Source organism: Mastomys coucha, unplaced genomic scaffold, assembly GCF_008632895.1.
Source record: "Mastomys coucha isolate ucsf_1 unplaced genomic scaffold, UCSF_Mcou_1 pScaffold20, whole genome shotgun sequence".
NCBI lineage: Eukaryota > Metazoa > Chordata > Mammalia > Rodentia > Muridae > Mastomys > Mastomys coucha.
Window position 1 is genome coordinate 143,159,546 of NW_022196903.1, and position 13,926 is coordinate 143,173,471.

The following is a 13,926-nucleotide window of genomic DNA, read 5'->3' on the forward strand; positions in this document are numbered from 1 at the left end:
CTCAAACTCAGAAATCCGCCTGTCTCTGCCTCCCAAGTGCTGGGACTAAAGGCATGCGCCACTACCGTTCAGCAGCAACTGCTCTTAATTGCTGAGACATGTCTTCAGCTCCCCAAATCTTCTCTTTTTATATCAAGTAGGAAATATGGAAATGGAGTAACATACAAAGGCATTATTTTTGTTTGGTTGGTTGGTTTGGTTTTTTCGAGACAGGGTTTCTTTGTGTAGCCCTGGCTGTCCTGGAACTCACTCTGTAGACCAGGCTGGCCTAACTCAGAAATCCACCTGCCTCTGCCTCCCAAGTGCTGGGATTAAAGGCGTGCGCCACCACCGCCCAGCATGGCATTATTTTTAAAAAGTTAAATTTAACTTAAATTAATTTTTTTATTTTCATGTTTTTTATTGTTGATACTGTTGGGTTTGGTTTTTGGTTTGTTGATAGGGTCTTATGTGTTCCTGTCTGACCATGAACTCTGCACAGCCAGCCAAGGATGAACTTGAATTTCTGATCCTCCTGTCTCTATGTTCCAAGTGCTAAGATTATGTCACTATGTAGGCTGATGATTTAATTTTATTTACAGGCTTTCTTGAGAACGCATTCAAACATTTACAGGAAAAGCTTGCCAGAAGTTGTATTCAAGTAAAGAAAGACTTCCCATGCCACAGATAACGGACGTAAGAATTTTTCTTATGTTGGGCAGTGTTGCCTCACGCCTTTAATCCCAGCACTTAGGAGGCAGAGGCAGACGAATTTCTGAGTTCAAAGCCAGTCTGGTCTACAGAGTGAGTTCCAGGACAGCCAGAGCTACACAGAGAAACCCTGTCTTGAAAAACAAAAAACAAAAAACAAATTCTTACATGCTTTTCTACAAATTAAAAGGACAAGATATGTATTTATAATCTGGGAACTGTGAATGAGAAAATAAGATGAGACTTTTCAAAGTCAGAATTGTATAAATTACCAGGAAACAAGACATCTCTCTCAGAAAACCATGAGACATAAATCATAATTTGCTTACCACAGCTCAAGTCTCCTGTTAACCCACAATATTATTATTTTTCTAACAATATTCTCTTCAACTCACAATAAAATAACTAAAAATAAACTGTGGCTTGTAACCAAATACTGGATAATGCTGTCTATAGCCCTCTTCTAGCATGATCAACCCAGTGTCCTTAATTAACTCCCCTTCCAGGCACTTCGGCTACAATTTCATCAAATTTATTTATTACTTATTTATTTAGCTGGCTTGTTTCTTGAGAGTTTCATGTAGCCCAGGCCAGACTTTAATTCATGAGTAGATGAGGGTGATAATGAACCCTACTGCCTGTATTTCTTAAGTACTGGGATTATAATTTTGGCTTGAGTTTTAGCAAGTCCCTTTTCCATATTCTATAATTCTAATATTCCATATTCTTTTTCCTCATTAGCCAATGAAAGAAAAATTATTCAGAAAACCCAATGGAATAGCTCACTTTGCCCTCCTACCTTCTTCCCGCCTTCTTTCTTTAGTAAACCACTATTTTATCCTGAGTATTATATCAGACTTAGAAGAAAAATATGAGAATAATTCTTTTCTTAAGAGATTTCATAGTCTAGTAGGAAAGACAGACATAAACTAAGCTGCTATGAAAGATGTTCAAGATGCTCTAGGAGCAAGAAGAGATCACTCAATTACGTAGCTTCAGATATGGTTTGTACTAGGTAGCACCTAACGACAAGGACAGGGAAGAGAAGCAAACAGGATTCACCTCACTTAGTCAGGGTTTGAGTATCTACTACTATGTGTTAAGCAAGGAATAAGAGAAACTTTTTAAAGTTTTTATTGATTCTTTGTTAATTTCATATTATGCACCTCAATCCCACTCATCTCCTTGTCCCTTCATATCTATCCTCTGCCCTTGCAATCTCTCCCACAAAAGAAAACAAAAAATAAGAAAATAATTAAAAGAAAACAACCCTCCATGTGTCAGAGTATATACCCTTTTGCCCATACAACTTTACTTGCAAATGTTCATTGCAATGAGTCATTGGTCTGGTTCCAGGCCTCTGGATTCTGCTATACTATCAATACTGGATCCTCACCAGGACTCTTCTTGGATATCCTATTGTTGTTGCACTGTGCCATGGATGGGGTGGGGTCAGTTCTCTGCAGCATTTAGACATCAACAGTATCCCAGGCAGCAGCCCAGACCAGAGACTTCCGCATGGCTAGGGACATCAACACAGGCTCTTGTTGCTGAAGGGCTGTGGACCCAGATGTGTCTCTCAGAGGCAGCATGGGCCGGGACATCACTAAGGCCTCAGGTGGCAGTGCAGGTTGCTCCCATCAGGCTGTTCCTCACAACACTCACGTTTCCAGTCCCACCTCTCTTCACAGAGCACAAACCATTCCACTTCTCTTTCTCTCCCATTTCTCTCCCACAGACTTGCTCATTGTGGTGGCATTGCAGGCTGTGCCATGTGGTAGTGGGTAAGCCTCTAAGTGAAACTATTTTTGTCCCTTGTGATGTCAACATTATAACAAGAGATAAAGATTTGAATCCTAACTATGTAATTATGTAACTGCAACTGGAACAGGGATTATAAAAAGAGATAGGATAGTAAGGAACCTGTTAAGAATGTGGTTTAAAGGGACGCCTTCTCTAAGAACATCCAATTTAAAATAAAATCTTAAGAATCAATAAGAATTTACCATAGGTGCTGGAGAAATGGCTTAGTCATTAAGTCATTAAGAGTGTTCTTGCAGAGGATCAGAGTTGGTTTCTAGTACCCTGTCAAAAAGCTCACAACTGCTTGTAACCAGGGGATCCTATTTCTCTGGATGTCACAGGGACTGGACTGGTGCTCACATATTCACACAGATATACACATTAATAAATAAGTACTTTAAAAACATGTATGTATGTATGTATGTATGTACATATATAGGGGCATACATTCCATTGTATACGTGTATAGGTCAGAGGGTAATTTTTGGAAATTGATTCTACCCTTCTACAATTCAGGTTCTGGGGACTCTTTGGTGTTGAATTGTTTGGTGGCAATTCACCAATTGTTGGTGGCAATTCTGCTGAGCTATCTCACTGGGCTTATAATAAACCTTTTATAAATAATAATAATAATAATAATAATAACAACAACAACAATAATAATTTACTTTGGGGAAAAGAGACAAATGAAGAGAAGTATTAGCAGTAGCTAGTGGAAGAACAGAAGAGACAAGAGCAGAAGCCAATTAGATAGTGATTAATAAATCCAAGTAAGAGACAAGGTTTCTTTGTGTAGCTCAGGCTGTTCAGGAACCTGCCCTGTAGACAAAGCTGGTTTGTCTCATAGGTTATTCTAAAGCCAGGTAAGATGACAATGAAAGATTAACCATCATAATGCATATGGTGGTTTGAATAGATATGGCCCCCACAGACTAATGTGTTTGAATGCTTGGCCCATAGGGAGTGGCACTAATAGGAGATGTGGCCTTGTTGGAGAAAATGTGTCATTGTGGGAGTAAGTTTTGAGGTCTCCTAAGCTCAAGTTATACCCAGTGTAGAACACAGTCTCTCCTTGCAGCCTAGGAATCAAGATGGAAAACTCTCAGCTCCCTCTCCAGCACCATGCTGGCCTGTATGCTGCCATGCTTCCTGCCATGACAATAATGAACTGAACCTCTGAACTGTAATCAGCTCCAATTAAATGTTTTTCTTCCTAAGAATTGCCATGGTCATGGTGTCTCTTCACGGCAGTAGCACCCCACGGCAATGCATATCTGAAAACAACACATCTGAAGTCCCTAGCAGGCAGGCATCTACCAAATAACTTCCTTTCCTTACAGTCAGGCCGTAATGGAAACTTTTATATTATTCTCAAGAACTACATCTATACCAGATCTCAACTTGCCATCAGTAGTCTCTGTGTCCATCTTGTCTAATCTCTTATTTGCTCATGCTGGGTCTCTTGAATTACGTTATAGGGGTGATGAAGGTCTAAAGTACTACCAAGCAGAATACTTCATAGAATACTGAAAAAAAAACAAGCCAACCACCCACCCAACCACCCAACCAAACAAACCTATTACCTTCCTCCTTCCCATGAATCTCAAAGGAGACATTTATTTAAAGATAATATTTATTGTGTAAGTGTAAGTGTAACACTTATTTATTAAGTCAGAGGACAACTTTCAGGAGTTGGTTTTCTCCTTCTACAGTAGAATTTGAGAATCAAACTCAGGTCATCAGTTACCTACTGAGCCATCCTGCTTGCTGCCCAGAGAAATTTTAATCTCTACTGGGTAACATATTACAATGATTCAAATGCTTTAATCAACAAATTTCTAGCAATGTTTAAATGAGGCATGTAGGCTCCTCTCCTTTCCACCCCAGGTATGGTGATCATAACACCTGAGAAACTGAGTTTCATGTACCGTACGTGATAGAAAGAAATCAATTCTTACCAAGTTGTCCTCTTATCTCCACATAACTGAGCCCAAATACATATACAAACAAACATACAAACAGTTTTAAAGTTCCTTTCCATCTTCACAATGTCTATGAAAATGATAAAATATAAGCCCAGTATATGTTATTCCTTGATATACAGAAATGCATTATTCTCCTTCTCTCAAAGTGGTTATCACTGTTTAAAGTATCAAATCCAAACACAGATTAATTGTAGGAAATAAAATGGACTTGAGGTTCTGCTGTATATTATTAACAAGTAAGATACTGTGATAACGGCTGTGGGAAATCTGACTAATCTTCTTGGAGACTCAATTTCTCCGTCTGTATAACAGACAATATTATATTTCTAGGGTTCTGTGGAGAGATGGCTTTGTGTTTAAGAGCACTTGATGTTCCTCCAAGGGACCTGAATTTTGTTCCCAACACCCATATTAAGTGACTCTCAACCCCCTCTAGCTCCAGTTCCAGGGAATCTGATGCCCTCTTCTGGTCTCTGTGTGCACTAATACATATGTAGCATACAAAAACTAGACACATATACACACACCACAAAACAAAATCTTAAAAATACTATTTCTCATATAACTTAAAGGATTAATTGAATTAAATAATACATTTATCATTTATACTTCAATAAACTAATAGCAATGCTAAAAAAATGGAAAGAAAAAATATATACCATGTTCACTGCATCTTGATCAAAAGGGTTCCATTCTATGTTCTGAGGATAGTGGGCCAGAACTTTGGATTTGAATGTTCTTCTCAGAGGACTCTGGTCAAAATTTTCACCTACAACAAATAATTGATAGTCAATTATAACTGGAACTTAAAAAGACATAATTTAAAAATCATTATTATTAAATATAAGGTTTCTCTGTGTAACCCTGACTATTCTAGAACTTACTCTATAAACCAAGCTGGCCTCAAACTCAGAAATCCACCTGCCTCTGACTCCTGAGTGCTAGGATTAAAGGTATGTACGATCATGCTTGGTAAATATGTGTGTGTGTGTGTGTGTGTGTGTGTGTAAACATTTACTAATTATAACTAACAACCTTAATTGAAAAATATTTGTCAACTGGAGAACTATTAATAAAAAAAAGTCCAGACTCAGGAGGCAGAGACAGGTGGATCTCGTCAATTCTATAAAGTAAGTCCCATCTCAATCTAGTCAAGGTTATACAGTAAGACCTTGTCTCAAAAAAACCAAAACAAACAAAAAATAAATAAATAAAAGGTAAAAAAAAAAAGACAAAGAAACCTAAACTTAGAGATTTTAAAAATAAAAAAACCACTAATATCATTGGGTATCGAATTACTACACCTACATCAACATATGGTGATTAAAAATTTATATAAAAACGTTTCACTGAGGTAGCTTAAACTAAGGGTTATGAGACTGAAGTTTTACACACAAAGCCAATACTGTAGTGCAGAGGAGGCAATTTTGTTTACATTACCACAAAACTGGCATACAGATATGGGTTTTCAGTGAGTGAATCAACAATATCAGAAACATCATTGTTGGGCTGTCTAATGGTAAAATCCACTAAACACATTAACTTTTTAAAGAAATGAGTAATTCTATGCCCAAGTTATCACCTGTCAAATCTCTAGAAAGATAGTTTATATTACATATGTATATTTATATACACATATGTACATACATACACATATCTATATATAAGTATAGATATGTAAAATTCATGATGGGTGGTGGTGGCACACAACTTTAATCCCAGTACTTGAGAGGCAGAGGCAGGTGAGTTCAAGGCCAGCCTGGTCTACAGAGTGAGTTCTAGGAAGGCCAGGGATACACAGAGAAACACTGTCTCAAAGCCAGCCTCCCAACAATAATTCTTTGAGAAGTAGTCAAATTTGTTTTTCATTTCCTTGACCAAATTAATTTTCATAAGACTTGTTACACCCAAATACCTTAGTTTTATAAATTAGCTTGATTCTTATGGTTCTGTTTTTAAACACCCAGTTTCAAATAGTTGGTATCAAGTGGTTAGAAGACCTCAAAGAAATTCCATAATTTTTTGTTTTTCTTTTTTTCTTTCTTTCATTTTTCTCTTTCTTTTCTTTTCATTTTTTTCTTTTCTTTCTTTCTTTTTTTTTTTGAGACTATTATACAGCTCTGGCTCTGGAACTCACTTTTTTTTGTTTTGTTTTGGTTTTTTTTTTTGTTTTTTTGTTTTTTTGAGACAGGGTTTCTCTGTATAGCTCTGGCTGTCTTGGAACTCACTCTGTAGACCAGGCTGGCCTTGAACTCAGAAATCCGCCTGTCTCTGCCTCCCAAGTGCTGGGATTAAAGGCGTGTGCCACCACCACCCGGCTGGAACTCACTTTTTAAGTTCTACTTTTAAGTTCTACTTAAGTACAAACTACAGTTATAAAGAGATGTCAATGTAATTTACCAGTATTTGCACAATTAAAATCATCACAATGCAATCAGACTTAGAAGTGACACTGCCATCTTGAAAGACATGACTCAATTTCCACTTGGGGTAAAAATATGAATAGACATATATACTAACAGCTTTGAATTGTGTAAAATCTTTTTAAAGAAATCACAGAAGGGAAATGTTACACACTAAAATCTTGTTGGAAACTACAATATTAGATATATAGGAACTTAATTTAAATATATTTGTGGAAAGCAACTAAACCATGGCTTTTAATTGGTGTCCTTGACAAAAGACCATTTTCCTTTGGAGTCTCCTGATTTGCTTAGCTAAGCACCATAGCTCTGTATCTTTCTAGTCTGTAGCTCCATATTCTAAGAGTTGAGAGCTTTCACTTCCAGGAGAGAAACTGTTAAAGACATCCTAAAGCTAGGTGTGGTTTCTCACGTCTGTAATCTAAGCTGTTGAGAGGCACAGGCATGAGGATCACTAATGCCAGCCAGGTCTAGAGAGTTGAGTCCTTTCTCAATAAATAAACAGACAAATGCTCCCTTAACAAATTTATCAATTTTTATACCTTGCTACTAGATTACCTATGACCAAAAGTCATGAAGATAAATATTAAACTGTCCATGAGTCAGTGTGACAGAGGGTCACAGGATTCAAAACTGTTCACTTCTGTATAAATGATTCTCTTAAGCTGATTCCTTTGTTTGTGTGAACACTAAAATAATTTATAATTCTTGCTTAAAAAAGAGGTTAGATTTCACTTTACTTTATATCCATAAATAAATAAATGCACAAGAAAAAGTTCCTGTAGTTCTAAAAATCTGTGCTACTAGGCTGGGCATGGTAGTACACACCTTTAGTCACAGCACTTGGTAAGTAGAGGCAGGAGGACCTCTGTGAGTTTGAGGTCAGCATGGTCTACATAGTGAGTTCTAGGACATGCAGGACTAAACAGAAAAACTTTGTCTCAAAAACCAACCAAACAAAAAGCCCTATGCTACTGACTTAACTATTGTCATAGCAAAACTCTAAGAAACCCTCTCTTTGGCCCACAATCTAAGACTACTTTTATCTATAATATGTAAAATGCAAAATACCACAGGAATAGAAAAACAGCATATAATTCAGGATAAATCTATTTGTAATACTTACCTTTTATTGAATTCCTGCCTGTGCATGGTTAAAATAGCAACATCTTCATTCAGATATCAAGTTATAAATGGGATAGAAGATAAATCAGAGAAGTCATTACAATGTCATTTTTAATATAATTGTTCTGTTGCCTGTGGAACACCAACCTTCTCAAGGTACAACCTATTTACCTCCATACACAATTTCACAAAACCACAAAACATAAACAGCAATATGTATCCTCTATCACCACCACCACCACCACCACCACCACCACCACCACCACCATTATACTTATGCCACTTTTAACACTTCTACTATCACTACCTTGGCCACACCACTGCCGTGTTAACTCTACTATTACCCCAGGTACTAGCAACACCATCACCAGTTCTCTTATACTGTTAAAAAAAAAAAAGAGCAACAAGAAAGATCACTGCTATATGTACAGATGTCTTGGCAAATATTATTTTGAAATAAATTAGGGAAAGAATCTGATACCACTGGTAAGAATTTAGAAATGAGTGAATGCAGCTATTCTATTCTTACTAACATCTGTGGGAGAGGGGAAAAAAGTTCCAGAATTACCTTAGGGACCTAGAAACTAGAAGAACAATTTACTCTTTTCATTTTGAATGCACATTTTTATATGTCATTAACTCAGAATTTATTGCTAGGACTAATCAGGAAAAATGACTGGGTTTGGGATTTTGGATTCACATGAAATAGAAATTGTATATAAACATCCTTAAATTAAAATTCATTTTTTAAATATAGTCCTCAAACAAATAAGGACTGTAAATTTCTTCAAGTATTTATATACTTGTAATACCCTATGTTAAATTTTTACCACTGCCAAGAGACAGTTACAATGTTAATATCTTTGCTATAACTGTATACAGCCCTAATTTCAAATAATATTGCCACATAATCTACTAAATTTAAGCTGTAATCAAACCTCTCCTCCAAGAAAATATAAAATACATGCCAAGACATCTTAGACTGGTAAATACATTTTTTTCAAGGCTTGAAGCAAATGAGGTCTTTATAAAAATTAAGATTCAGATGAGAGAACAAAATACAAGTATCATCTATAATTCTGTCTAAACAAATTTTAAAAACATTTATAATAGGATGTGGGGTGAATTAAAATTATGATTTCTAATACCCCAATTCATTTTTAAACTATTTTTACCTGAAGTTGTATTTGCAGTATCTTGGCTCTTGCCATGACGATCTGCTTCTAGCCATTGGTACAAAACTACATAATGTAATAGAAACAAAAATCTTTATGAACAAAGCAAAAATGAACAAAAATTATATTGAAGAATGGAAAATGTGAATAAAAAAATTAAACAAAAGCAATTAAATTTGAGACATTCAGGTCAAGCACACAGCTTAACATCAGTGATATGTAGCTTACAAGCAAAGAACATGAGTAATTTTAACACAATAAATACTAGTTATGTATAACAGTTATCTATATGGAAGAAAAGCACACATATTTTAAGATTAATTTCAGAGAAATATCAAGAGAAAGCTACAAAGTAGGATGATAAAACTAAATGACTTGTATAAATTGTATTGTGAGCATTGCTACCTACTATAATGGGTGTGGCCCAAAACTACTTTCTCAAAATGCTAACAATGATGTTGAATGACAAGAGCTCTCAGTCACTGCCAGTGTGAGAGACAGTTTGATACTTCTTTATAAGATCAAATAATGCTCTGGACATACAACTCCATAAATCTAGTCTCATGAGTAAAACATCACATTTCAAGAGGAATAGTTTATACTTGGTAAGTACTCACCAAAACTATCAAAGAAATCAGAAACAACAAAGCCTGAGGAAGGTGTGACAACTAAATGCAAAATAACACGATGATCCTCTAAGAGAAAAGGAATGCTAGGCAAAAACTAAGAACTCCAAATAGGGCTTCCATCCCTCAACTCCACTTTGTATTGTAGGAGTTAGAATTCTAGGTTATCAAAGAGGTTAGGGACTCCACAGGAAGACCAACAGAATCAAATAACTTGGACCTTTGGGGGGCTCCCAGAGACTGAACCACCAACCAAAGAGAGAGCATGGACCAGACCTAGCTCCCCTTCCCCACCAGCTGTATGTAGCAGATGTACAGCTTGGTCTTCATGTGGGTCCCCAACAACTGGAGTGGAGGTTGTTCCTGACTCTGTTGTCTGCCTCTGGATCCTGTTCCCTAACTGGGATGCCTTCTCTTGCCTCAGTGAGAGAGGATGTATCTAGTCCTGCAGGGACTTGATGTGCCAGGGTGGGGTGATACCCAAGGGAGCCTTCCCCTTCTCAGAGGAGAAAGGGAGGAGGGAGACAGGAAAGGAGCTATGTGTGTGAGGGAACTAGGAAGAGGGGGTCCTGATATTGGGATGTGAAGTGAATAAATAATCCACCCAGCTGCAGGATCTATATTTACAATCATTATACTAAACTGTTTATTTAAAAATGGCCTCAGGGCTGGGCAGTGGTGGCACACTCACACTCCTTTAATCCCAGCACTAGGGAGGCAGAGGCAGGTGGATTTCAGAGTTTGAGGCCAGCCTGGTCTACAGAGTGAGTTCCAGGACAGCCAGGGCTATACAGAGAAACCCTGTCTCGAAAAACAAAAACAAAAACAAAAACAGACAAACAAAAAAAAAAGGCCTCAGGGTTAGAAGGTGAAAAGACAAAGGGCTGAAGAAAGGGCTCAGTGGCTAAGGTCCTATATTATTCTAGAGGCCTGGAGTTTGGCTCACAACGACCTATGCTGTCAGCTCCAGGGATCTGACCCCAACTTCTGCTCTCCATGGACACTTGCACCCATGTACATATATGCACATAGAGACACATAAATAAAAACATTTAAAAAGTAATTGGAAATAAATGAATACACCTGGACAGCCCTACTTCCTAGAAGTTTAAGTGACAAATATAAATGGCTAATTGTTCACAGATTAAAAAAATAGTATGTATGTTTTGAATCTCATATGTACTCCTTGAGGACCTGATATATCATTATTATTCTTTTCTTGTAGTGCTAGAAATCATCTTGTATACAGTAGGCGAAATGAAGAGGGGTGTTATTTAGTAATCAGAAGAGATTCATTCAGAGATGTTTAAGTATTCTATGTATCTTTTTTTTTTTTTTTTTTTTTTTTTTTTTTTTTTTTGGTTTTTCGAGACAGGATTTCTCTGTGTAGCCCTGGCTGTCCTGGAACTCGCTCTGCAGACCAGGCTGGTCTCAAACTCAGAAATCCACCTGCCTCTGCCTCCCAAGTGCTGGGAGTAAAGGCGTGCGCCACCACTGCCCGGCGTAGTCTATGTACCTTAAAGCATAATAAACTATGATGATTATTTTGGTCATTGTTTCCCATTCTGAAAAACTATGTTATTTAGTTTATTCCACAGCTTAGTTTGCCAAGAGAAATTAGATGGCCAAACTTTTCCTTGAACATCTACTTTTTATCGATTATATCAGCAGCAGATGAAAACAAAGCAAGACAACCCACTGGGAATCCTTAGCAGCCCTGGAACATGAGAGCATGTAAGAATCTAATGGAAACAAGGCATGGACTGTGGGAACCCATGAATATTTCAGAATAATGAAAAGGTATGCCAGATAGGTTTACCTGCACCTGACTAGAAACTAAAATTCTGACCAAAGCCAATTATGTTTTCCTTACATAATTATCAAGCACTTTCCAGTTTTCCCCATTAATACCCTACTCTTTTTCTTTCTCCTTTTCATTTTTAAAGACAAATATTATCATCACTTTTATTTCAAGTAAGATCATTATAAACTAAAAACTAAACAAAACAAACCATAGATGCCTAATTGCTTTTCAAAACCTGAGAATCCAAGTACTATACAAAAGCAAAAACAGATGTAAAAATCCCTAGGCGTTCTCCCATGCTAACAATGGGGGAGGGGTGTGTCTACTTTGCCTGCTCTTGGGACCCTTTCCTTCCTACTGGGTTGCCTCTTCAGCCTTGATAGGAGGATTTGGGTCTAGTCTTACTGTAACTTGTTATGCCATGTTCAGCTGATTTCCCTGGAAGGCCTGTTCTTATTTTGAGGAGAAATGGAGGAATAGTGGATCTGGAGGGGAGTGGGGCTGGGAAAGGTATGAGAGAAGAATGAAGAAAGAGAGAGAAAGAGAGAAAAGAGAGAGAGAGAGAGAGAGAGAGAGAGAGAGAGAGAGAGAGAGAGAGAGAAGAGAGAAGAGAGAGAGAAAGGAAGAAGAAAGCTTAATTAAAGATTAAAGCTTGGTGGTGGTGGTACATGCCTTTAATCCAAGTACTCAGGAGGCAGAGGCAGGTGAATCTCTGAGTTTGAGACCAGCCTGCTTGAGTTCCAGGACAAATAGGGACACACAGAGAAACCCTGTCTCAAAAAACCGCAAGAAAGAAGGAAAGAAAGAAAGGAAGGAAGAAATGAAAGAAAGTCCAAAGAATACAAAGTAGTTTAAAATAAACATTAATTGCCAAGAACAGCAGCTGTATAAACACAAATCAATTCTGCTTAGCCATCAGAAGCAAAAGCTACTCTTCCCCAGAACACATTGGTTCCTACCTACCTTCTCAGCCTCTTACTATACTCTATCCTACATTCCAGATACAAAAGCAACCCAGTTCACAGGTGTTCTTAACTTCTTTTAGTAATAACAAATAACAATTGAGCATTTACTATGTGCCAGGCACTATTCTAAGCACAGGTGTCTGACAAGAGGAAACAGTACTATTTACATGACATAAAAAGGATTTTAAGTAACATACCGAAAGCAATCTGACAACAGAACCTATACTCTTAAACCCTGTCATGCTGCAATTTTAAAGACAGTAACTTTGTTTCACTTCTTTGAAATATACATTGCTTTACTATCCCACATACAAGTATAGCTTTGGTGTAACCTACTGAAAACAATTGCTTAAGCTTACTAATCTTAAATCACATAGTACTAATTTCTGGTACTCCATGAATTGACAGGTGCCATCTCACATTAACTACAGCTGGTCTAAGCGAGCAATACCATAAAAAAGAAACGATAGAATGTACTTTCAAGACTGAGTTACAAACTATTTTGATTTATATCATAATCTCTCTCATTATTCTAACAGAAGCCAGCAGCCTGTACTATGTACAGGGAGCCTACATAAAGGCGTACATACTAAGAACATTAACCTGCCCCAAACCAGAGGTTGGAAGCAAATACTACAGCCAGAGGCAGATTTGGAGATGATGAAGACCCTTACAAGTGTCTGACTACAATCTTAGATTGAATTAGAACCACCAGCCATTACTTTTTGGTGCCTGGCTGAAGGTGCATGCTTGTTATTTGGGGGTTTTTGTTTGGCCTGATACTCAGTATTGAACCCCACACTTCACTCATGCTAAGCACAAGCTCTACTACTGAACTATAACTGAGAGTGTTAAATTTTGGAGTAATCTGATTCAAGGTAAGAGTAAACTAATAAAACAAAGCAGCCCTATCGATAAGTTTGTTTGTTTAAGGTTTGTTGTTATTTTACTCTATAGTCCAGGCTGGCCTTGAACTCAAATCAATCCATCATCCTCAAAGTACTGAGATTATAGGCATATACAACCACATCCAGATGAGAAGTTTATTCATAACACAGATATTTTTTAAAAATTATATCCTAAGATTTCTAAATTTAAAAAATGGAATAATCCACTGTCAGTAATTGGTTGATTTCTTAAAATCACATGTTAACCTAACTTTAGAAACATTAAACACAGGGCTGTGACTATCTCAGTTGGTAAAACACTTGCCTAGCATGTACAAAGCCTTGGGTCCACTCACCAGCACTGCTTAAAACTAAGGATCCTAAACTATGTAGCGTTCAAGGACAGCCTGTGTTATATGAAACTCAGCTAAAAAAAAAAAAAA

The 13,926-nt window shown here is 37.2% G+C and overlaps 1 protein-coding gene across 7 annotated transcripts in view; it reads right to left on the reverse strand.

Annotated features, from left to right (window-relative positions):
* Nucleotides 1-13,926, reverse strand: part of Dennd5b (DENN domain containing 5B) — a 152,393-nt gene that overhangs the window by 95,572 nt on the left and 42,895 nt on the right. For 3 of the 7 annotated variants that reach the window (XM_031383976.1, XM_031383979.1, XM_031383982.1), the window contains 4 exons: nucleotides 9,202-9,267; nucleotides 8,334-8,407; nucleotides 8,028-8,045; nucleotides 5,138-5,247 (listed from right to left, as the gene is read on the reverse strand). In XM_031383976.1, the coding sequence (XP_031239836.1) occupies nucleotides 5,138-5,247; nucleotides 8,028-8,045; nucleotides 8,334-8,407; nucleotides 9,202-9,267 (268 nt within the window). The remainder of the gene's footprint in view (nucleotides 1-5,137; nucleotides 5,248-8,027; nucleotides 8,046-8,333; nucleotides 8,408-9,201; nucleotides 9,268-13,926) is intronic. The other 4 variants (XM_031383984.1, XM_031383977.1, XM_031383978.1 and 1 more) reach the window with 3 other exon arrangements.